Source organism: Mastigoproctus giganteus, chromosome 12, assembly GCF_048544385.1.
Source record: "Mastigoproctus giganteus isolate SK-2022 chromosome 12, ASM4854438v1, whole genome shotgun sequence".
In the NCBI taxonomy this organism is placed as follows: Eukaryota; Metazoa; Arthropoda; class Arachnida; order Uropygi; family Thelyphonidae; genus Mastigoproctus; species Mastigoproctus giganteus.
Window position 1 is genome coordinate 1,036,814 of NC_143586.1, and position 25,994 is coordinate 1,062,807.

The following is a 25,994-nucleotide window of genomic DNA, read 5'->3' on the forward strand; positions in this document are numbered from 1 at the left end:
CTTGCTTTAATCCTTAAATTACGTTCTCTGTCGGGTCAACGATGATTAATATATGCTTACATTTATATTTTACTTATATTTCTTACCTTTGATTCTAATATTTCAAAATTTTTCTTAATTAATTATCTTCATTCGATTTATTTATATTCGATTTATGTTCGGCCTATACTGGTTTATATTTGGTTTAGATTTAAATTACTTAGCATATATTGATCATCACAGAAGGGCGCCTCCGTAGCCAGGTGGGAAGGAGCAGCAGTGCATAGCACACGCTTCTTGATTAGACCGGGGTTCGAGCCCATCACCACCAAATATGGAGGATGCGGAAAGGTCAGGGAATGACCACCGCATATCCCCGAGCAATATGGCCTTAGTTGCTAATGCTCCTAAAAACCAAAAAACAACAACTCATCACAGAAACAGAGAACTTCTTGTCGTTTTTTGCCTTCATTCTGGGTGGTTGGCCCCAGTTGAAGTCATCTAGATTGTCGGTAAAAAGCGATAATAATAATTTTTTTTTTTTTTTTTTTTTTTGCGTTTTCTTAAGTCCTTGATGGTATTCTTATTATTGGATTGATTTACTTTTTCTAATGATATTCTATAGACATTGTGGGTGTATTGCATGATTGCTTGCAACTGCATTAACCCATAAATATTAGTTATTGTCTTTTAACTTTCTTGCTTTGCTTTATTTCTTGCTTTCCTTTTATCACTAATATAACTATTAATATATATATATATATATATATATATGTATATGTCTGTGTCAATTAAAAATTGGTAAGGTTTATGGACAAGGGGTGCTAATAGCAGAAACATCCAACGACCATAATGGAATATAGAAAAGTAGAACAGAAAGGACAGACAGGGTAGGAAGGGAGGAGGGGTTATGTTGTTAGTTAAGAAACATAAAATTAAAGGAAGTGCATCCAGTTGACATGGGTGGGCAGTGCAATGTTGAGTCTGTTTGGTGTGACATAAACATTGGGAAAGGGAAAATGAGAGTAGGAGTATGTTATAGACCTAATGACTCTGATGAGTACAATGAACAGTTATGGTGAGAAATAGAATGGGCCAGTAAATCAGAATGTCTTGAAATGGGGGATTTTAACTTTTCAGGTATTGACTGGAACTTGTGGATTGGTTACTCACACACTAGCAAGACTTTTGTGGATTTATTGGATGACAGTTTTCTACCGCAACATGTTTGAGAGGAACCAGAGGGATTAATACTCTTGATCTGATTATCAGCAGTGATTATTTATGCATTAAGAATTTGCAGATAAAGAAACCACTAGGCCACAGTGATCACAGTGTACTGATCTGGGATTTACTTAAAGATGTAGGTATCATCAAGGGTAAAGGGAAGAGCATTTGCGTTTGTAAAGGTGACTACAGGAGTCTCAGACAGTGTTTAAATTCTATACAGTTGGATCAACTGATGATGTTACAAATGGTGAAGTCTAAATGGGAAGCCATCAGGGACTTAATCTTGGAGGCTATTAGGCTTATCAACTTATAAGGTTCAGGCCTAAATGGATGTTGGATGAATTAATGAGGCTCGTGGCAGAGAAGAAAAATGCATGGGATGAATATAAATTATTAGGCAACACAGAAGCCTATGACAAATATAAGCTATTCTGTAATCAAGTCACAAAGGAGATTAAGCAGGAGAAGGCAGATTACAAGAAATCACTTTGTAAACATTTAATATATGGTGGACCAGAAAAACAATTAAAATAAAAGTTACATTGAATTAATGTGAACAGCTTCACTGCCAGTCATAAACAGGATAAATATTTAATGAAAATTTCTTAACTCCCTAGTTGTGGGTGGGCATAACATAGAAGATTAATCTTTTTAAAATGTTTTTATTGAAAAAAAAATTAATTCCACATCATTATACACTGAATAGCCACTTCATCAAGTACACCTATCTGTTTTAATGAAGTGGAATGCTCCCTCATTAAAGGCATCACGTGTTCATACTATATAAGTTTAATCAGGTAGGCAGATAAGTAGAGATGTTGTTTGTATGCAATCAGTGTGAACATGGGCAAGTTGGTAGATTTTAAGAGAATATGAATATGGCATGGTAGTTGGCACTAGATGCACTGGTATGAGATCCTTGGAAACTGCAATGCTGCTGGAGTTTTCACATGTGGGTGTCTGAGGTGTATAGAGATTGGTCCAATAACCAAATAACATCTAGCCAATGGCAGTCTTGTGGACAGAAACAGTTCATTGGTGCTAAAGGCCAACACAGGCCTGTAGAGGTTTGTGCAGGGTAACTATAGGGATACAGCTAGTAAGATAACTCATTACAACAATAGTAACCAAAGAGGTATTTCAGAATGGAATGCACAACTCATTGTACCTTTTCACAGATGATGTGCTACAGCCAGTGATTAAACCAGATTCTTCTCCTGTTAGGGAAAAGAACAAGAAGGTACAGTGGGCTCAGTAACACCAACACTGAACAGTGGAGGATTGAAAAACATTGCCTGGTCTGACAAATTCTGATTCCTGCTATTTTGTGCTGATGGGAGAATCGCAATATGGCAAAATCAGCATGAGAATGTGGACTCATTCTGCCAGATGTCAACAACACTTGCTACTGGTGGCAGTATAATGTTATGGGGAGTGTATTCATGTTGTACATCATGTCCCTTGATATACTAAAGGAACAAAATTTAGATGCTACAGGTTATCTGGAAATTGTTTCTGATTGGGTGCTTCTCTTTGTGACTGCAGCATAAAAAAAAAAAAAAAAGGTAAAGTGCAGCTATTATCAATCCACTGCAGGATGGAAGCCTCCTCAACAATTCATGCTGAGGGAAATGGACCATAATCTGCCCCACTGGTCCATTGCGGGTTGGCAGATCAACCGTATTCAGCAGTCAGGGGCTTGAACCCTGGTCTACTCAAAGAGTGTGTGCTACTGCACTCCCGCTCCTGACCACTCGGCTACGGAGACACCTTACAACTGCAGCATATTCATCTGCAAATGGGTTCTTCCTACAGAATAATGCACATTTCACAAGCCAGACTTGTACAGTTACCAGATTTCAATCCAGTTCAGTACCTGGGGGGGGGGGGAAACAAATTCTTCAGAGTAGCTGTTCTCAATCCAGTTTATAGTGACTCTGCGAGCAGCTGAATCAACATGGACCTGCATTGCTGTAACACACTTTTCATAAGTCCATTCCATGAAGAATTCAGGCTGTTTGGGCTGTTCTGAGGGTCAAAGGGTTAAGTACACCTGCTCACTGTTAGGTAGGTGTATTTAATGAAGTGGCCACCCAGTACATGTTCTCAGTAATGTTTATACAATTAATATTGTACATTTAAAGTTTAAAAATAAAAGCAAATCAAAAAAAGAAAATTTTTTTATTTTATTTTATTTTATATTTATGCTATAGGACAGTCGTACGGCAAAAGGGAGTGATAATTTAGTTGTTCTGGCAGCCACACATCAATGCTTAGCTAAGTGGGCCACATATGTAATGTCATGCAGATTCAAACATTCATCTTATCATACAGCCACGATCTGATCAAGGCCAGGTTTACTAGGGTACACAACCCTGTGATCTTATTTTTAGGGGGGTGTAAACTGGTGCATATACTCATAAAAGTATATGCACCAGTTTAAATAAAAAAATATTCATACAGATTTAGGTTGTTATTTTCATGTGTCCAGACTTTTAGCCATAAGCTTCTAATATTTGTTAACGCTATCAATCTACCTTCCACTTAGTCTGCCTCTGAGCCTATTGCCATTCGTTTTTGTTTCATTAGCATTAGCAAAGGCACATGTGCAAGAAAGGAAGCTTATATAGCATCGGCCAAAAAAAAAAACCCTTATTTCACCCATCCACTCGCTCCAAATGTTTATCAAGTTCTGCCTTGAATCTATTTAAGCTATCAACTTTTACAATGACAGATGGAAGTTTGTTCCAGCAATCAACCACCCGCTGGCTAAAGGCAAACTTCTGCAGATCTATCCTACAACCGCCTTTCCTCAATTTGAATTTATGCCCTCTCAGGCGATTATTCTGAGCAAGAGGCTCTTTGGCAAAAGATGCTAAGAAAAACAGCAAAGAGTTCTTTACTTATATAAACTCTAGAAGGAAGGTGATGAATTAGATTGGTCCACTTGACATTGATGGTTTGATTTTTGATGCATCTGCTGAGGTAGCTGACAAACTGAATGAGTATTTTGCATCTATATTCACACATGGGAATTTTTTCAAGGAGGGGAATGCAAGAAGTTTATCAAACTGTAACAGAGAGCTCAGTGATTTTGTAATATAACTGAGAGCAGAGTGCAGGAGAAACTGTTGAAGTTAAACATAAGGAAGACACCTGGGGAGGATGGGATCTATCTAGTTACATTAAAGGAGACTGCAAAGGTAGTAAGCAAACCCTTAGCCATAATTATGAAAGCTTCCTTGGACTCAGGAGAGGTCCCCATGGACGGGAGATGTGCAAATGTGTCCCCAATTCACAAAGGGTGACATGGGTAATTACAGACCTGTTAGTCTAACTTCTGTTCCAGGGAAAATAATGGAGTCAGTGATTAAGAATGCGATGTGGGATCATCTAGACAAGACTGCAGTTATAGTTCAGAAACAGTATGAGTTTGTTAGGAGGAAGTCATATCTGAAAAATTTGATTGCATACTATGATGTGGTCACAAAGGAACTGGGTGCAAAGAATAATTTTGATATCATATACAGCAGGCGCTCGTTGTAATGCGGTTTGCTCTACGCTGATTCACTATAATGCTGTTCTTATATTATAAACCCATAGGTGAGTCGGAAACCTGCTAGCTTGATTCTTGCACTGCTTCTATTAGAATCAACAGCAGCCTGGAAAGCAAGGCAATGGAGATTTCCAGGACTGCTGGGAGTCAACAATGAAATTCATTGTTGATAACATAACCCCTATTTTTAACATTGTCTATGGGAAATAAATTCCTGCTTTACGAATTTTCGCTTTATGAACGTGCTAGGATCGAATTAACTCATAAAGTCGGGAACTACCTGTATATGATATCGAAATTATTTTTTTCATCCAGTTTCTTTGTGACTATATCACAGAATCCAATCAAATTACACCAACAAGACTTCCCCTTAATGAACCCATGCTGTGTATAAAATATTACTTGTCTAGATGATCCTACAATGCTTCTTTAAACTAGTGACTCCAGTATTTTTCCTGGAACAGAAGCGAAACTAACAGGTCTCTAATTACTGTTGTCACATTTTGATCCTCCCTTTCTGAATTGGAGATACATTTGCACATCTCCAGTCCATGGGGACCTCCCATGAGTCCAAGGATGCTCTCATAATTATGGCTTAGGGCAGGGTGGCAAACCTTTTTAAGGGTGCGTGCCAAAATTGGCTAAATCTTTTAAACAAAAGATTTAGCCAATTTTGGCTAAATCTTTTGTTTAAAAGATTTAGCCAAAATTTTGGCTAAATCTTTTAAAAAATTTTGCAAAGTACAGTAGAACATCAATTATCCAAACCACCGTTGCCCCCCCCCCAAATTACAGTACAGTCAGTCCTCGTATAGCATGATAGTTGTGTTGGTTAGGTGCCGAACACCCAAGATTGAACACATATTTGTAACCAAAACATTACTAAACACAATAAATAATCATAATAAAATATTTATGTATTTTATTACAACTATTACGTAATAAAATATTGCTAATGCTTTTGTTTCTATCGTAAGCAAACTTGTTTTTTGTTTGATTTTCTATCCAAACAGATGACAGCCGTTCCATCTCTTCCAATTCTTTGTGTCTTGATCTAATGGATTTTAATTACACTTTGAGTTGTTCCTGCTATGAAAGTTGTTTTTATTTTCTTTGCATTCTTTCTAATTCTCGGCGTTGCTTCATTTAGACCTGTAGCATGTGCAATATCGCATGGTCTTTCATTTCGCTCAAAGCATTTCACAATTTCATATTTTTTCTCTATCGACAGAGGCGGACTGGCCATAAGTCTTACCGGGGAAACGCAGGTGTGATTTTGGCCATAAACCATAGTATGAGGCCACTACAAATTTTCCTGGGTAAGAATTTTTGACCCAATCCGCCTCTGTTTATCGATACTGCTTTTCTTTTTCTCTCTGAATCTGTAGTGTCTTCACCAGGATGCTTCCTTTTTGTACACATCAATTTAAGTATTTTACTCATTTTTAGGGAATAAAGTACAATTACAAAATGAGGATGCATGCTTGATACACATAAACAAAGCTGTGTGCGTGTATCAACTGAATAAACAACACCATAAAGGCAAAGATACACTATTTTAACAACTCACATTTTACGAAAGCATATTTCTGGGGGTAACTACCATAAAACAATAAAAACAATTTCCAGTTGTGTTTCTGCTAGTGAAATCTGCTATAAACTGGTAGTAAACTCGATCTAATGGCATTTGCGATAATACCAATAGCTGGAATTGTGTGATTTTTACCTTATGGTGAAATGTGTTTCCCCTTCACTGATATAAAAAAAACATAAATACATTTTCAGAATCTTCTCTTCATTCCTATCGTGTTGCGTTCAGTTGGGATGATTCCAAATTCGACTGCCATTTCTTATAAACACAAGAGTAGGAGACCGGCAGAATTGCTTAACAAGTACAGGTCACTGTTGAAAAAAAGGCGTGAAATAGGATTGAATTTGAAAGTGTCTGCAATTCTGCCCAGACACGATAGGAGGGAGTATATGATGAGAGCCTTGTCGATCAATTCGGCCCTGGAAAGATTGTGCAAGGCTCAAGGGGTAGAATTTTTTTCAGCCTGGACTTTACTTGTTAACAGGAGAGACTGCTTCTACAGGGATGGGATACACTTAAATAGAAAGGGTGCAAGAATATTTGCTGATGCTATCGAGGCAGTGTTAGGTGGGTCGGAAAACTGTTAGCTTGGGGGGATACAAAGACGAATAGATTAACAGTAGCCACTGGCAGAGGTGAAAGAGATTCTTGCACTGTTTCTATTGGAATGAGCAGAATCCTGAAAAACAAGATTCAGGATATTTCAGAGACTGCTGGGAGTCATTGCGGTACAAGTAAACACATGGGTTGTGTTAGGGTAGCTAAGAATAGAAATAGGTGCATGTATACTTGCGCGTACACCAATGCTAGGAGTTTAGTAAATAAATTTGATGAATTTGAGGTATTGCTCAAAACATCAAAGGCAGATATTGTTGGGATATCGGAGGCTTGGTATCACACAGATATGAGGAATGCAGAACTGGAATTTGGGGAGTACAACGTCTACAGAAAGGATAGACTGGATAGGAAGGGAGGAGGGGTTATGCTATTAGTTAAGAAATACATAAAATCCAAGGAAGTGAAGCCAGTCGACATCGCTGGACAGTGCAGTGTCGAGTCAGTTTGGTGTGACATAAGCATTGGGAGATCAAAATTGAGAGTAGGAGTGTGCTATAGGCCTAATGACTCTGATGAGTATAATAAGAAACTGTACAGGGAAATAGAGTGGGCCACTAAATCAGAGAGTCTTATAATGGGAGATTTTAATTTCCCAGATATTGACTGGAGTTTGGGGGCTGGTCACTCACACACTAGCAAGGTTTTTGGGGATTTATTGGATGATTGTTTTCTACATCAGCATGTTCGGGTGGAATACTCTTGATTTGATTATCAGCAGTGATTCTTCATGCATTAAGAATCTGCAGATAAATGAACCACTAGGTGGCAGTGATCACAGTGTGCTGAAGTGGGATTTACTCAAAGAGGTAACTACCATTAGGGGTAAAGGGAAGGGTTATTGCTTTCGTAAAGGCAACTACGATGGACTGAGACAGTATTTAAATTCTATACAGTGGGACCAACTGATGATGTTACCAACAGTAAATGCAAAATGGGAAGCAGTGTTCACAGTGTGCTGAAGTGGGATTTACTCAAAGAGGTAACTACCATTAGGGGTAAAGGGAAGGGTTATTGCTTTCGTAAAGGCAACTACGATGGACTGAGACAGTATTTAAATTCTATACAGTGGGACCAACTGATGATGTTACCAACAGTAAATGCAAAATGGGAAGCATTCAAAGAACTTATCTTGGAAGCTACTAGGCTTTATATACCAACTAAGAAATATTGTTCAAGGTTTAGGCCTAAACGGATGTCAGATGAACTAATGAGGCATATGGCAGAGAAGAAACATGCATGGGATACATACAAATTAACACATGACACAGAAGCCTATGATAGATACAAGTTGATCTGTAACCAAGTTACAAAAGAGGTTAGGCAGGCGAAGGCACATTACGAGAAATCTTTGGCAAGGGATGCAAAGAAAAACAGCAAAGAGTTCTTTACTTATGTAAACTCTAGAAGGAAGGGGAAGGCTCAGATTGGTCCACTTGATATTGAGGGGTCAACTGTTGATGATCCTGCTCAGGTAGCTAACAAACTAAATGAATATTTTGCATCGACATTCACACATGAGGAGTTATTTAGCGAGGGGAATGCCAGAGGTGTATTCAACTCTAGCAGTAAGCTAGAGAATCTTGTAATAACTGAGAGTAAAGTGGAGGAGAAATTGTTGAAGATAAACTCAAGAAAGGCACCTGAGGTGGATGGGATCTATCCAGTTATATTAAAGAAGGCAGCAGAGGAAGTAAGCAAATCCTTAGTCATAATTATGAGAGCTTCCTTGGACTCAGGGGAGGTACCCACAGACTGGAGATGTGCAAATGTGACCCCAATTCACAAAGGAGGATCAAAGGCTGACACAAGTAATTATAGACCAGTGAGTTTAACTTCTGTTCCAGGAAAATCAATGGAAGCACTAGTTAAAGAAGCACTGCAGAATCATTTAGATAAGACTTCAGTTATAGCTCGGACACAGCATGGTTTTGTTAAGGGCAAGTCTTGCCTGACCAATTTGATTGGATACTATGATGCAGTCACAAAGGAATCGGATGCAGGGAATAACTTTGATATTATATACTTGGATCTTAGAAAGGCTTTTGATACTGTTGCCCATGGAAGACTGCTGCACAAATTGGAGCAGTGTGGCATTGGAGGTAAATTGCTGCTGTCGATAAAGGGGTGGCTGAGGGGGAGAAGACAGAGAGTGGCAATCAATGGACACTGCTCATCATGGACTAATGTTATTAGTGGAGTCCCTCAGTGCTCAGTGTTGGGTCCATTATTGTTTTCTGTATTTATAAATGATATTGATGACGGTATATCAAGCTTAATGTCGAAGTTTGCAGATGATACAAAGGTAGGCAGGGTTGTCAAGGACACTACTGACACTATGCTGCTGCAACAGGATCTGGAAAGGTTGAGCAGATGGGCTGAGAGGTGGCAAATGAAGTTTAACATTGACAAATGTAAAGTACTACACATTGGAAACAGCAACCCCAGGGCAACGTATCAACTCTGTGGTACTACACTGACAGTGGTAGAGAATGAAAGGGACTTGGGGGTGATTGTGCAGGCAGATATGAAGTTCTCTGAGCAGTGCAGACGGGCTGCAAGAGTAGCTCATGGAGTATTGTCAATGATATATAGGAATTTTTCTAGCAGCGATAAGGATGTGATTATTCCCTTGTATAAGGCAATGGTCAGGCCACACCTAGAGTACTGTATACAGGTCTGGAGGCCTCATTTCAAGAAGGATGTAGAGCTGCTGGAACGAGTACAGAGAAGGGCAACAAGATTAGTGAATGGAACAAAGTGGTGCTCTTACGAAGAAAGGCTTAAGTTTTGCAAATTACAGTGTCTGGAGACTAGGCACCAGCGAGGTGATCTGATAGAGGTGTATAAAGCTTTGAATGGTTTGAGCATGCTCAATGCTGATGGGATTCTTCCTCTCGCTCAGAATAATCACCTGAGAGTTCATAAATTCAAATTGAGGAAAGACGTGTAGGATAGACGTGCGGAAATTTGCCTTTAGCCAGCGGGTGGGTGGTTGGTGGAAAAGACTTCCATCCCTTGTCGTGGAAGTTAGCCTAAATAAGTTGAAGGCTCAGCTGGACAGGTATTTCGAACGAACAGAGGGGAGAAGTGGAAGTGGTTTTTTTTTTTTTTTTGGCTGATGCTGCATAAGCTTGCTTTCTTGCATCAAATGCCTCTACTAATGCTATTTACAAGGCTGTCATCATATACTCCCTCCTGTTGTGTCTGGGTAAAATTGAAGACAGTTTCACATTCCAACCTCACTCTTGACTTTTTTTCAACATTAACCTGTACTTGTTGAGAAAATCTGCAGATCTCTTACTCTTAATGTCATTAGTTCCAATGTATACAACAGTCATCAAATATATTTCGTCCAACTAACCTTTTGTTAGTTCGTAATATATCACTGAAATAGGTAAAATGACATAATCTTTGTTATATCTCATATTCACAATATGCAATATAACAATAACTCATATTCACAATATGCAATATAACCAAAACTCATATTCACAATATGCAATATAACAATAACTCATATTCACAATATCAGATATAACAAAAATAATGATACGTATTAACTTGTTTGACAAGTGAATTTTTCAAAGTCTGTGCTTTTGTAGCCCTAAAACCTTTATAAGTCTCTAGGAGACTTATTAAGTTCTTTTAGCACATCACTGTATAAGCACAGAGGCAATAATTTTTGTAACCTTAAAGAAGGTCTATCGTTTTCCAGACTTTCGTCCTAAGTTGTCGTATTCTTAAATTCTTAAATTTTAATTCAAATATTTTTATCGAGCTAATGATCCAGACCATTGTTTTTTCTTATCCCATCAACCTCTCTTAAATCTTCATGCTTATCACAGAGATATCTATATTTTCAATAATCTTCCTATCATTATCATTATCCTGTGTTACCATTGCAGTAATTTTCCATTTAGCATCTTCATCTTAAGATTCTGGGAACTGGGTCCACGTCAATTCACTGCAAGACAATATGATATTTATTAAGGTTATATGTCATTTCAGTGCATGAAAATTTGCTCTATGTGACAATTCAGTGACAGTTTTATGAATAACATTTTGTTGTATGTGGCAATTTGGTGAATGACAATTGGTAAGTAAAATAATCTGAGGGCAAAGGGCAGTTAGGTAAATTAACGACTCATCTCTAACAGAGTCTCTCCACTCTCTGTCTCATAGACATTCTGTTTCTGCTGCATGCCTTTTCTATAGATATATCCATGTGCACTGTTCTTCTGAACTGGCTTCTACAATTCTCTCGGCACCTCCGTAGCCAGATGGGCAGGAGCAGCAGTGTGTAGCACATGCTTCTTGATTAGACCGGAGTTCGAGCCCGTGCCCACCAAATATGGAGGATGCGGAAAGGTCAGGGAATGACCACCGCAGATCTCCTGAGCAATATGGCCTTAGTTGCTAATGCTCCTAAAAACAAAATAACAAATAACAATTCTCTCTCTCTCTTTTAAAACAGTCCGAACACATGCTGCAACCAGTCTACATCCTTTTACTGCCCAACTTCAAACTAACAGAACCAACTTTTCTGAAAATTACAATCTGCAGAAGTTTAAGTCTGATGTCAACTGATATCTTCTTTCATCTTTACCTTCAATCCATGCATGGTACTAAGTACTATAGGTTCTAATACCCCTTGTGTTTCAGAATTTCATTAAAAAAAAAAAAATTCGTTATATCACACAGAGATCAAAAATTAACAAAATCAATGAAGTAAATTGCTTAAGAACCAAAAGAAATTTTGGTGACCTAGAAAGGAGGAATGCAGAAATAGCCAAAAAATTACTCTCACTCTTAATTTTTTTCTTTCTTCTAATTTGTGTTAATAAATTTCTTCTTCATCTTTCTCAAACTGCAACCAGTCCTACCTATCTGAAAAACATGGGCTTCAAAAGACCTCGAAGAAAGTATGTATTTTAAAAGTATTCCTGAATGGCCATTAGTAATCCCCCATGCTAACAGCCTTTCATGTATCATTGTAATTAGCATTAGCTTTAATAAAGGCATATGATGCAAGAAAGCAAGCTTACACAGCATCAGCCAAAAAAATAAAAAATAAAATAAAATACACTCTTCCCATTTTACCAATCCATTTGCTCCAAATGTTTGTCTAGTTCTGCCTTGATTTTATTTAAGTCAACTTATACAACGACAGATGGAAGTTTATTACAGTAATCAAACACCCGCTGGCTAAATGCAAATTTTCACATATCTATTCTACAACATTCTTTCTTCAATTTGAATTTATGTACCTCAGGCAATTAATCTGGACAAGAGGAAGAATCCCATCAGCATTGAGCTTGCTCAAACAATTCAAGACCTTATACACCTCAATCAGATTACCCCACAGGTGCCTAGTCTCCAGACACCGTGATTTGCAAATAAAGGCTATATTTGTAAGAGCAACTCTTTGTTCCATTCTCTAATCTAATCTTGTTGCCCTTCTCTGTATTCATTCCAGCAGCTCTACATCCTTCCTTAAAATGAGGCCTCCAGACCTGCATACAGTACTCAAGGTGTGGCCTGACCATTGCCTTATACAAGGGGATAATCACCTCCTTATCCCTGCTAGAAAAATTCCTATATATCATTGACAATACACCATGAGCTACCCTTGCACACTGTCTGCACTGTTCAGAAAACTTCATATCTGACTGCATAATTACCCAGGTTCGCTTCATTCTCTACCACGCTGACTGTAGTACCACACAGTTGATACGTTATTCTGGGGTTACTGCTACCCATATGCAGTACTTTACATTTGTCAATGTTATACTTCAGTTGCCACCTCTCAGCCCATTTGTTCAACCTTTCCCTTACTATCATTATGTCATTAAGAACACTGCCAGCCTTCATATTGTCTGCAAACTTAGACATTAACCTTGAATATACCTTCATCAATATCATTGATAAATACCGAAAACAACAATGGTCCAAACACTGAATCCCAGAGGACTCCACTAATAACATTAGTTCACAGAGAGCATTGATAACCACTCTCTATGTCCATTGATAACCACTCTCTGTCTTCTCCACTCAACCACCTTTTCATCCATTCTAGCAACTTGCCCTTAATGCCATACTGCTCCAATTTGTGTAGTAGTCTTGTGTGTGCCACAGTATCAAAAGCTTTCCTGAAATCCAAGTATATGATATCAAAATTATTTTTTTGCATTCAGTTCCTTTGTGACCACATCATACTATCCAATCAAATTGGTGAGACAAGACTTCCCTTTAACAAACCCATGCTGTGTCTTAACTATTACTGCCGTCTTGTCTAGATGATCCTGCAATGCTTCTTTAACCAGTGACTCCATTATTTTCCCTGGAACAGAAGTCAAACTAACAGGTCTGTAATTACTCATGTCACCATTTGATTCCCCTTTGTGAATTGGAGATACATGTGCACATCTCCAGTCCATGGGGAACTCTCCTGAGTCCAAGGGAGCTTTCATAATTATGGCTAAGAGTATGCTTACTTCGTTTAATGCTTCTTTTAATATAACTAGATAGATCGCATCCACCTTTCTTATGTTTAATTTTAAGAATTTCTCCTCCACTATACTCTCAGTTATTGCAAATTTAGCTCCCTGCCAGAGTTTGACAAGCTTCTGTTCTCCACTTCCCTACAGGCTTCCTCATGTGTAAATGTAGATGCACAAACATTTACACCTGCAGAAAAGCTAAAAAATACTCACAATTTTTTAGCTTTTCTGCAGGTTCATCAATAATCGAAACATTGATGTCAAGTGTACCAATCTGATTTATCCCTTCCTTCTAGAGTTTACATAAGTAAAGAAGTTTTTACTGTTATTCTTTGCATTGTTTGCCAAAGATTTCTGGTAATCTGCCTTCGCTTCCCTAATGTCCTTTGTGACTTGATTGCAGACTATCATCATCTATCATAGGCATCTGTGTCCCTTATAATTTATATGCTTCCCATGCATTTTTCTTCTCTGCCACAAGTTTTTTTAGATCATCTGAGATCCATTTAGGCCTGAACCTTGAATAGTATTTCTTAGTTGGTATGAAACCCTAGTAGCTTCCAAGATTAATTCCTTGGATGCTTCCCATTTAGAATTTGCTGTTGGTAACATCATTAGGTCCTACCGTATAAAATTTAAAAAATCTGTGAGACCACTGTAGTAACCTTTATAAAAGCAAAAACCCTTCCCTTTACCCCTGATGTTAGTTATATCCTTAAGCAAATCCCACATCAGTACACTTTGATCACTGCCACTTAGTAATTTATTTCAATTTTAGCAAAGCATTTGACTGAGTCCCTCATGAGAGGTTACTGCATAAGCTGGAACGTGTTAGGATTACTGGAAAGGTTTTAAGATGGCCTGCTGAGTGGCAGCAGGGCAGAGTGTTGTGATTAATGGATATTCTTCAGATTGGTGTAATGTCAGGAGTGAGGTCCCCCAAGGATTGGTTCTGAGACCACTTTTTATGATTTTCATAAAAAAATCGACAAAGGGATAGAAGGCCATGATGTCAAATTTGCAGACAATGTAGAAATTGGTAGAGCCATTAACAATCAGTGTCAAGTAGAGCTCCTTTAGGATGACTTGAACAGACTTCAAGATTAGCCAGAAAAGCGGCATCTATGTTTTAAAGTAGCAAAATGCAAGGTCTTGTCTTCCTTAAGCTTTTCCTCCACCAGTGTACTAGCCTTGCCAGTTTTGTTCATGGACATTTATCACAAAAACAGGAAGGAACATCCATGTCCAACATACCCACCCACCCAGTTGAAGAAAACACTGCTATTGACATCTCAAGAGTAAAAGTGAGATGGAATGACAGGGAGATTGCTATGTTAGCAAATGCAGAAGCTGAAATCTGTCGATCTTCATCTGTTGCCATTAGGAACATCATTCAGCAATTGCAAGTCTTATTTCCACATTGCTCCATTGATTCTATCAAAGGATGCCAAAAGCCAAAAGATGTCTTCTTATTTTGAGTTAGTAAAAGAGATCTTACAGACTCCTATAGACTCCGGATTACAGGAGATCCTGGACCATCGGGGTACTTCAAATTGATTGATTTAACTAAAGTAGAATCTCCCAGACCATCCAGGGTGAAAAGAGACCCTGGACTATTGGGGTCCTCCAGAGTGACGTCCACACGTAAATCCATTGGTCTTACTTCCAGGCTGTTTTTTGTTCCTGCAGAGGAGGAGGAAGTGTGGGAATCTGTTCTCACTTGCATAAAGAAGGAGCCTCTCCAAGACGTTATGGTTAAATCTATTGGGGCAAGAAACACACTACATTAAAAAAAATGTTTCGCATTTAGAAACAGATAAAAGATTTTTGATGTTTTGCAAGATGTACCATTCTTTTGCCAATCTGGTGTACCATTTTTTTGCCAAGGATAGTACACCAGATAAAATAAATTTTCTTAAAAACTTGATTGTAAGTGTTGGTGAAAAGAAAAAAAAAAAAAAAAAAGAGTGTAATCTTGAGGAATGGTTAACTAAAAAAATTGATGAGTTAAGATATCTCATTTATGTTCACTACATTCATTTAATTTTGCACCTTCCAAATTCCAGCTGAAATTAATGGTTTGTGCCCTTCATAACTTTATGTAATGTTTATTGTAGTAATACACGAGCAGAATTTTCTAAGTTTGGAAGGTGTGGAACCTCAGACCAAAACTCAGAACAGAACTTGCAGGAAATTAATATTAATCAAGCTGATAATATTAAAGTTTATGAATATACTGTTCTTAATTAATGTAATACTGTATTGTATTTCATTTGTTGAAGCTACTTTTATAACGAATTTACAGGTATGATGAAGTTTTCATCAACCCCTTTCTAGTTTCTTATAAGCTGATTTTGAGCATGAAAGTGCTAGAGGGTGACTAGTAAGTAATGAGAAAAACTTTGAACTTATTAATTATTTTGAGGTTGTAGAGCCAATTATCATAATTTGAGGTAATTGTTAATTTTACATAATAAAGTAATTATGTGAAAGGAATTAAGTGTTGTTAAGTAATTAATAAAGCATGTTAATATAAAGTAATATGTGAAAATAAAATAATTCTGTGGAAACTGTGCTTATGTTGCCCAACTCCCCTCTCCTTCCTGCCCCAATATTGTTTACATGGGTTCTGCTCCTATGAGCCTGCACCTTTGATAATAATTAGAGAATTTAAAAATTTAGATTTACTTATGATCTTATTGCCTTTTCCCCTAATGAAAAAGCAGTAAGGTCATAAGCATTAATTTGTAAAGAGAAAGAAAGCAAACTCTTATGGAGAGCTGAAGTTTAGCTTCAGAATGCTGGAGCTAAATCAAAAATTTACTCACTTCTTCTTGTCAGCCAAGGAATGGGGGAGGGGGGGGGAAGAGAGAGAGAATGTGAGAAAATTTTAGCCTACTACATTTTGAAGAAATAGGAAAGGGTAAGGGGTGGGTGAAGCTGATTGAGCCAATCAGAAACTTACAGTTCAATTTGTGAGAGACTAAGATTCTCTTGGTCTGAAGCTTACATGAATCTGAACGGTAACAAATCCTGAGTAACATATAATACTGTAAAATAGAGGTTGGGTCATGCAGAGAGAATGGGTCAGCTACCATTTATTAATATTGAGAGGTCTCGTATAATGACCACTGGGCTGGTTAAAAAACTACATGGGAAATTGTGGGAAACTACATAAGTAAAACACTGTGCAGTGTTTTATTTATATAGGTAATTAATCTTCTACAATGAAAAGTAAAATATACATAATTTCTGTTTTCTTTTTCAAACCTTTAGATAAATATTCTTTAGATTCATTAGGTACTTCAAAGCAAGTACTGTATTTTGGTTATAATTCACAAATGTAATTTCACAAGTTTTATATTATTTGGAAAGAAAGTAATTATATTTTTTAAGTGTTTTAAAAAAGCAGTTTATTCATTAACACTATTTTTTTTTCATTCATATTAAGATAAGAAATTTAAAAAAATTTTACTTTCATGCTGTTGTGTTTCTCAGTCATTTTTCTTCAATTACTAGTTATGTGCAAGCTCTATAACTATAAGTTCTGAATTACTGAAGCAAATAAATCACATACTTACTTAATCCATCAGTGGTAGTGCAAATAATTCTTACTTATCTAGCCACTGGGGTCACTTTGGCACCATGCACATACATTTGAATAATCAGCAAAAATGTAATTCAAAATTGTTCACTTTTTTTTTTTTTTAATGCAAACTGTGAAAAATCCATTTTTTTGTTAAAAACATATATTTTTAATTAATTTTTGAAATTAAAACTGCCTTTAGACCTGTCAGAAAGCCAACTTCAAACTGAAATCCCCATGTGCAATTGGATGCCAGCCTATCATCAACAGGAACTCTGCTGTATGAAATGTGAAGCATGTGGACTTATATAAACAGTTTGGCTCCAGATCAATGTCATAAAACCAGAGAGTTTCAGTGGTTGGAGGAAAGTGTGTGGCAGTAAAGCCTACTTTCTATCAATAACTGTAGGTGACAGATGCTACTCAACTTGTGTATATAATTTGGTTTAACTTAATTCATCAACATTTCATAACCATACAATGATTAACAGAGATTTCTGGAATTTTCAGTGGAGAAATCAAAGAAAACATTTTCAAACACAGCTATTAGGATTTTTAGATGAGTGGAATATTTTCTGGGGTCTTATCTACCTTGTGCTTGCCTAACTCAGAGTAACGAGAAGATGCCTTGAAAATCCAGCATCGAGTGTTTTGAAACACCAAATCTAGAAAGTTTCCTCTGTCTAATTCACCTTACTTAATCTGACTGATTGACTGAATGGCACTGATAACTGAAGATCTGTGAGCTTCTTTGGTGAATGCAGATCCCAGAATTACAACTTGGGAAACTGATTCAGCACAGTTTGGATGAAAAGAATATTGCAATGCTGGAGAATAAAATATATATTTTACTCTTCAGTATTGTAATTGTATGATAATATTTTATTTCATAATTTTATGTATATAAACTTGAAGATTTTATATTTAATTGTACAGTATTTATATTTATTTGTAAAACTTACCACATCATTAAAGGCTTTTAAATACAGTTGGCCACTGTAGAAAAGGAGCAATAAATATATATATACATATATATATATATATATAAACTACATTCTTGAGTAATATGCTTATCAAACACTTCTTGCTATGTGAAAAACATCACTATTGTCTATCTGAAGCTGATAGACAAGACTGATAGATGTGATGATTTTTAGTATTGTAATAGGCAAAATAACTATCCTCCTCTAATATTATTATCTATTTATGACTATTCCTATTATATATAATAATTAATCCCCTACCAGGTAATAATTTATACAAAGTAAAAAAGTCAAATTAATTTAAAAGTCCAGAAAACTACACCTGATAGATGTTTTCAGCTTAAATTAAAAACTTTTAATTATTTTATTTCCTACCAATATGTGGAAGTCAGAAACTATGGTGGTATTTTTAAAGGTTTAGCATGATGCAAGAAAGCAAGCTTATATAGCATCAGCCAAAAAAAAAAACCCACACACACCCTTCTCATTTCACCCATCCACTTGCTCCAAATGTGTGTCTAGTTCTGCCTTGAATCTATTTAAGCTATCAACTTCTATGACAGATGGAAGTTTGTTCCAGCAATCTGGTACTTTTTAGCACTTTTATAAAAAATCAAACAAGAGATAAAGAAATAAATTAAAAAATGTGAAATGGGATTAAAAAAATACATTGGGAATTATTGGGAAATAGAGTGGGCCAGTAAATCAGAGAGTCCTAATGGGGGATTTTAATTTCCCAGATATTGACTGGAATTTGGGGGCTGGTCACTCACACAGTAGCAAGGCTTTTGTGGATTTATTGGATGATTGTTTTCTACATCAGCATGTTCGGGAGGCAACTAGAGGGAGTAATACTCTTGATTTGATTATCAGTAGTGATTCTTCATGCATTAAGAATCTGCAGATAAATGAACCACTTGGTGGCAGTGATCACAGTGTGCTGAAGTGGGAGTTACTCAAAGAGGTAACTACCATTAGGGGTAAAGGGAAGGGGTATTGCTTTCGTAAAGGCGACTACAATGGACTGAGACAGTATTTAAATTCTATACAGTGGGATCAACTGATGATATTGCCAACAGCAAATTCAAAATGGGAAGCATTCAAAGAACTTATCGTGGAAGCTACTAGGCTTTACATACCAACTAAGAAATATTGTTCAAGGTTTAGGCCTAAATGGTTGTCAGATGAACTAATGAGGCATATGGCAGAGAAGAAAAATGCATGGGATACATACAAATTAACACGTGACACGGACGCCTATGATAGATACAAGTTGATCTGTAACCAAGTTACAAAGGAGGTTAGGCAGGCGAAGGCAGATTACGAGAGATCCTTGGCAAGGGATGCGAAGAAAAACAGCAAAGAGTTCTTTACTTATGTAAACTCTAGAAGGAAGGGGATGAATCAGATTGGTCCACTTGAGATCGATGGGTCAACTGTTGATGACCCTGCTCGGGTAGCTAACAAACTAAATGAATATTTTGCATCGACATTCACACATGAGGAGTTATTCAGCGAGGGGAATGCCAGAGGTGTATTCAATTCTAGCAGTAAGCTAGAGAATCTTGTAATAACTGAGAGCAAAGTGGAGGAGAAATTGTTGAAGATAAACACAAGAAAGGCACCTGGGGTGGATGGGATCTATCCAGTTATATTAAAGGAGGCAGCAAAGGAGGTAAGCAAACCCTTAGCCATAATTATGAGAGCTTCCTTGGACTCAGGGGAGGTACCCATTGACTGGAGATGTACAAATGTGACCCCAATTCACAAAGGGGGATCAAAGGCTGACACAAGTAATTATAGACCTGTGAGTTTAACTTCTGTTCCCGGAAAATTAATGGAGGCACTGGTGAAAGAAGCACTGCAGGATCATCTAGACAAGACTTCAGTTATAGCTAGGACACAGCATGGTTTTGTTAAGGGGAAGTCTTGCCTGACCAATTTGATTGGATACTATGATGCAGTCACAAAAGAACTGGATGCAGGGAATAACTTTGATATTATATACTTGGATCTTAGAAAGGCTTTTGATACTGTTGCACATGGAAGACTGCTGCACAAATTGAAGCAGTGTGGCATTGGAGGCAAGTTGCTGCTATGGATAAAGGGGTGGTTGAGGGGGAGAAGACAGAGAGTGGTAATCAATGGACACTGCTCATCGTGGACTAATGTTATTAGTGGAGTCCCTCAGGGTTCAGTATTGGGGCCTTTATTGTTTTCTGTATTTATAAATGATATTGATGATGGTATATCAGGCTTAATGTCCAAGTTTGCAGACGATACGAAGGTTGGCAGGGTTGTCAAGGACACTACTGACACTATGCTGCTGCAACAGGATTTGGAAAGGTTGAGCAGATGGGCTTCGAGGTGGCAAATGAAGTTTAACATTGACAAATGTAAAGTACTACATATGGGAAACAGCAACCCCAGAGCAGCGTATCAACTCTGTGGTACTACACTGACAGTGGTAGAGAATGAAAGGGACCTGGGGGTGGTGGTGCAGGCAGATATGAAGTTCTCTGAGCAGTGCAGACGAGCTGCAAGTGTAGCTCATGGTGTATTGTCAATGATATATAGGAATTTTTCTAGCAGGGATAAGGAGGTGATTATTCCCTTGTATAAGGCAATGGTCAGGCCACACCTAGAGTACTGTATACAGGCCTGGAGGCCTCATTTCAGGAAGGATGTAGAGCTGCTGGAACGAGTACAGAGAAGGGCAACTAGATTGGTGAATGGGACAAAGGGGTTCTCTTACGAAGAAAGGCTTAAGTTTTGCAAATTACAGTGTCTGGAAACTAGGCACCAGCGAGGTGATCTGATAGAGGTGTACAAAGCCTTGAATGGTTTGAGCATGCTCAATGCTGATGGGATTCTTCCTCTAGCTCAGAAAAATCACCTGAGAGGGCATAAATTCAAATTGAGGAAAGACAGATGTAGGATAGATGTGCGGAAATTTGCCTTTAGCCAGCGGGTGGTTGGTGGGTGGAACAGACTTCCATCCCTTGTCGTGGAAGTTGATAGCCTAAATACGTTTAAGGCTCAGCTGGACAGGTATTTCGAACGAACAGAGGGGTGAAGTGGAAGTGGTTATTTTTATTTATTTATGTTACTTTTTTTTTTTTTTTTTTTTTTTGGCTGATGCTGCATAAGCTTGCTTTCTTGCATCAAATGCCTCTACTAATGCTAATGCTAACGCTAATGCTAATTATCTATGTAAGTACAGTAAACTTACTCAGCTGATTTCCGATGTATTTTTTTTAATCCCATTTCACTTATTTTAACTGATTTTTATAAAAGTACTAAATTTAAAAAAATCATAGTTTCCAACTTCCATGTACTAGTGGAAAATAAAATAATTAAAATTTGTAATTCTAAAGTTTATTCATTAGGAAGCCAAACAGAAGCAAAATCTTATGATTTTCTTAAATTAACTTACTTGTGATTGTAATTTCTTTGCTTTGTCCAATATATCTTCACCTGTAGTTTGCTCTGCCTCCAGTTCTTCTTCTACCTGGTGTAGTTTAATTTCCAGACTATGTTTTTCATCAAGTAGAAATGAGCTATGAAATACACATAGTTGGATGTAATATACCATTATAAGAATACATATATACAATATCTCATATTATAATTTAGTACCATACTGTATAGTAAGGAAACACAGTTTGAAGAAAGTTTGCTCTGCCTCCAGTTCTTCTTCTACCTGGTGTAGTTTAATTTCCAGACTATGTTTTTCATAGTCTGGAAATTAAACTACAGGGGCTTAGAGGGGAACAGGTATCCTGTGTGTTATCAGACACTCAGCCTAAAACACTGATGGATCCAATATCTCTCTATTACAGAAGATTTAGGAGAAGTCCGGTTGGCCTGCCTCCCTAAAATCCACTCATGCACACCTTCTCGATGGTAAGCCCTGTTACGTCACTTAGGTGGCAACGAACGTGTAGAGTGGTTCTCTTCAAGACGCCTGGTCAGCGTGAAGAGGAAAAGACCAAACCCTCCAGCAATGAGAGCACAACAATACAAATGGCCCTCAGTCCCCAGCAGCTTTCACTCTCCCTCTTACGGCAGCGAGAGGATCAGAGTGGAAGCAGAGGGTGCTAAGAATCTCTGGGTACGACCAGGCTGCCATGCACGGAAATTGAACTTGGCCTGTTATAACGTACGATCACTCATCGGTGAAGACAGGATGTTAGAGCTGGAAAAGGAATTAGAAAATGTGAATTGGAATATCATCGGTTTGGCTGAAACAAGAAGAAGAAATGAATCACTTATAAGTTTATCAAGTGGAAATCTGCTGTACACCAATGGAAACAGTGAAAGGAGTGAAGGTGGAGTTGGGTTTCTGGTCCATAAAGATTTTAAAAACAACATTTTGGAATTCAAAAGTACATCACCAAGGGTGTCAAGACTAATACTCAAGATTTCTAAGAGGTACAAGCTAAAGATTATAATGATTTATGCACCAACATCGAGCCATGATGATGAAGAGGTTGAAGAAATGTACACTGAAATTGAGAGTCTTCTAGATGAGCAGAAAACCCACTACACTATTATTATGGGGGACTTCAATGCTAAAGTTGGAAAAAGGCAAAACAGCGCAGAAAGAGGAACTATAGGAAATTTTGGAATTGGTGAAAGAAATAAAAGAGGTGAAAGACTTGTGGAATTTGCAGAATCTCAAGGAATGTCAGTAATGAACACTTTTTTCAAGAAAAGGGTGAACAGAAAGTGGACATGGAAGAGTCCAAATGGATTAACAACTAATGAAATCGACTTCATCCTCACTAACAGAAGATATGTTGTGAATGATGTTACCGTCCTGAATAAGGTAAATGTTGGAAGTGATCACAGAATGGTAAGATGTACACTTGATATAGATGTAGGAAAGGAAAGGAAAAAACTGACTCGAGTAAATAATACAAAGGTCTTTGAAATAACAGAGGAGGAGAAAAAGCAGTATGTACTGGAACTTAAGAACAAGTTTGAGCTTCTGCAGACTGCTCAGGACCAAGATATCGACGAGGAATATTACAACTTTCTGAAAGTGATAAAGCCCAAGAAACCTATAGGGAAACAGAAATCCAAAGAAGAAAAAATTAGTCAAGAAACACTTGTCATGATGAACCAAAGACGACAAATGAAGAGCAAGAAAAACACTGACAGGGAGAAAATTGAGTATACTGAGTTATGCAAAGCCATTAGAAAGAGACTCAGAGAGGACATAAGAAGATTTAACACAAGAAAAGTAGAACAAGCATTAAGGGAAAACAAAGGATTTAAATCAGCAGCCATGAGCAGTAATACAGAAAGACAAATGATACTGAAACTGAAGAATAGCGATGGTGTACTTATAAACAGCAGAGAAGGCATAATTCAAATAGCAGAAGACTACTATAGAGAATTATACAAGGAACGAGGGAATGATACCAGCAGTAGGGAAGATGGATTGCAAAGTAGCAACACATACGACATACCCGATATTCTTCCTGATGAGGTAGAACATGCATTGAAGAAAATGAAGAATCAGAAAGCCCCGGGGGAAGATGAAGTTACTGTAGAGTTGTTAAAATTGGGAGGAAGAGACATAACACAAAAACTGGGAAGGCTCTTCACAAAGTGCATTAGAAAAGGTGTGATGCCTAAGCAGTGGAATAATGCAATCATAGTTTTGCTGCATAAGAAAGGAGATAAATCAGAAATCGGAAATTATAGACCAATTAGCTTGTTATCCCATATCTACAAGTTGTTCACAAGGGTCATTACTAACAGATTAGAAAGAATACTTGATGAGAATCAACCGAAAGAGCAAGCTGGCTTTAGGACAGGATTCTCAACTATGGATCACCTTCACGTAATGTCACAGCTAATGGAGAAAGCAAATGAATATAAAACACCATTATGCCTGGCATTTGTGGATTATGAAAAGGCATTTGACTCCATACAGCATAAGGCAATGTTTCGGGCACTGGAAAGACAAGGCACAGATACTCCATATGTTATGATTTTGAAGAAAATATATGAGAGTGCTACATCCTTTATTAGACTAGACAAAGACAGTAGCAAATTTAAAATCGAGAAAGGAGTTCGACAAGGAGACACAATATCTCCGAAGCTGTTTACTGCTGCCCTTGAGGAAGCTTTCAGAAGATTAGACTGGTCGCAGAAAGGAGTCAATGTGAACGGAGAGTACCTAAACCATTTACGATTTGCAGATGACATTGTGGTCATAAGCCACGATCCCAAAGAATTAGAGGAAAATCTTAATCAGTTATGCACAGTTAGTAAGGATTTTGGACTAAAGATGAATATGGCTAAAACAAAAGTAATGATGAACAAGTATGCCATGGAAAGGGAAATAATGATTGAAGGAGCAGTAATTGAAAAGGTGGAGTCATATACTTATCTGGGACAAGTTATCAGCTGTAATAATGATAAATGGCTGGAAGTCAACAGAAGAATAAATTTTGGATGGATAGCATTCAGGAAATATAGTCACATACTGAAGAGCAATATCCCACTTTGTCTGAAACGTAAAATAATGAATCAATGTATACTCCCCACCATGACTTATGGAAGTGAAACTTGGGCACTCACCAAAAGAATGGAAGAGAAGCTGAGAACTACACAGCGAAGAATGGAACGAATTATATTGGGAATCAGACTGTTAGATAAGAAGAGAAACACATGGATTAGGCAGCAAACTCAAGTAAAGGACATTCTTATCAAAACTAAAGAACTAAAATGGTCTTGGGCAGGACACATAGCTCGAAGGCATGATGACAGATGGACTAAGAAAATAACAGAATGGTACCCAAGAGGAGCTAGAAGAAAACCTGGAAGACAAAGGCGGAGATGGATAGATGAAATTCATGAGTTTTCGAGTAGTAAATGGATGGCCAGTGCTCAAAACAGAAGGAATTGGAAAGTTGCTGGAGAGGCCTTCATCCTGCAGTGGATTGAAAATGGCTGATGATGATGATGATGATGATGTTTTTCATCAAGTAGAAATGAGCTATGAAATACACATAGTTGGATGTAATATACCATTATAAGAATACATATATACAATATCTCATATTATAATTTAGTACCATACTGTATAGTAAGGAAACACACTTTCTGTGCATTTAGAAAAAAAATTTAAAGTAAAAAAGTTTACAAAAGGATTCTTGTTTATTAGTTATTTAAAAGAAATTAATATCAGGAGTGAAAGAGGAAGTCTAGTTTTTTCCCCACATATGAAGCAATACATGATGTTCATTCACAAGTATTGCTTAATATGCTTTACTTGTGATGAAGCAATACTTATATCTATACCAAGAAGGTCATAAGCCAGAAACAATGTTTAGAAATCTGAGGGGAGGGCTGTTGAAGATGGATATAGCCGAGTGGTCAGGAGCGGGAGTGCAGTAGCACACGCTCTTTGAGTAGACCGGGGTTCAAGCCCCTGACTGCTAAATATGGTCAATCTGCCAACCCACACTGGACCAGCGTGGCAGATTATGGTCCATTTTCCCTCAGCATGAATTGTTGAGGAGGCTTCCGTCCTGCAGTGGTTTGATAATGGCTGCAGTTTTTTTTTTTTTTTTTTTGCATGATATTAGACATTTATTGTTTTATTTAACATCACACATTACATTTTCGAATGCCTTCCAGGATCTTATTTTTGTAGAATTTAATTTTTTAGTGATTTCTTCATCTTAGAATAGCAGTTTGATTTGAGGACCCACAAAAATTCCCTCTTTTATCTTTGCCTCAATCAGAATCAATTTGTGAAAGCCCATTGCTTTCACAAATATTTTTATCAAACCTAACTTGACATGCAATGGAGGTAAATAAATTTTTGCCTTATCCTCCAAAGCAGGATATGTTACATTTTTCTGGCCTGGTGTAGTTCCTGAAAAGTCTGGCCATTTTTTTACCCTGTAGTGGCAATCCGTTGCTCAGT

The 25,994-nt window shown here is 37.5% G+C and overlaps 1 protein-coding gene across 1 annotated transcript in view; it reads right to left on the minus strand.

The window, feature by feature from the left end:
• LOC150076628 (uncharacterized) overlaps positions 1-25,994 on the minus strand; it is a 1,101,557-nt gene that overhangs the window by 157,748 nt on the left and 917,815 nt on the right. Inside the window, exon 35 of the mRNA XM_090386980.1 lies at positions 21,480-21,603. Coding sequence (XP_090243106.1) covers positions 21,480-21,603 — 124 coding nt within the window. The remainder of the gene's footprint in view (positions 1-21,479; positions 21,604-25,994) is intronic.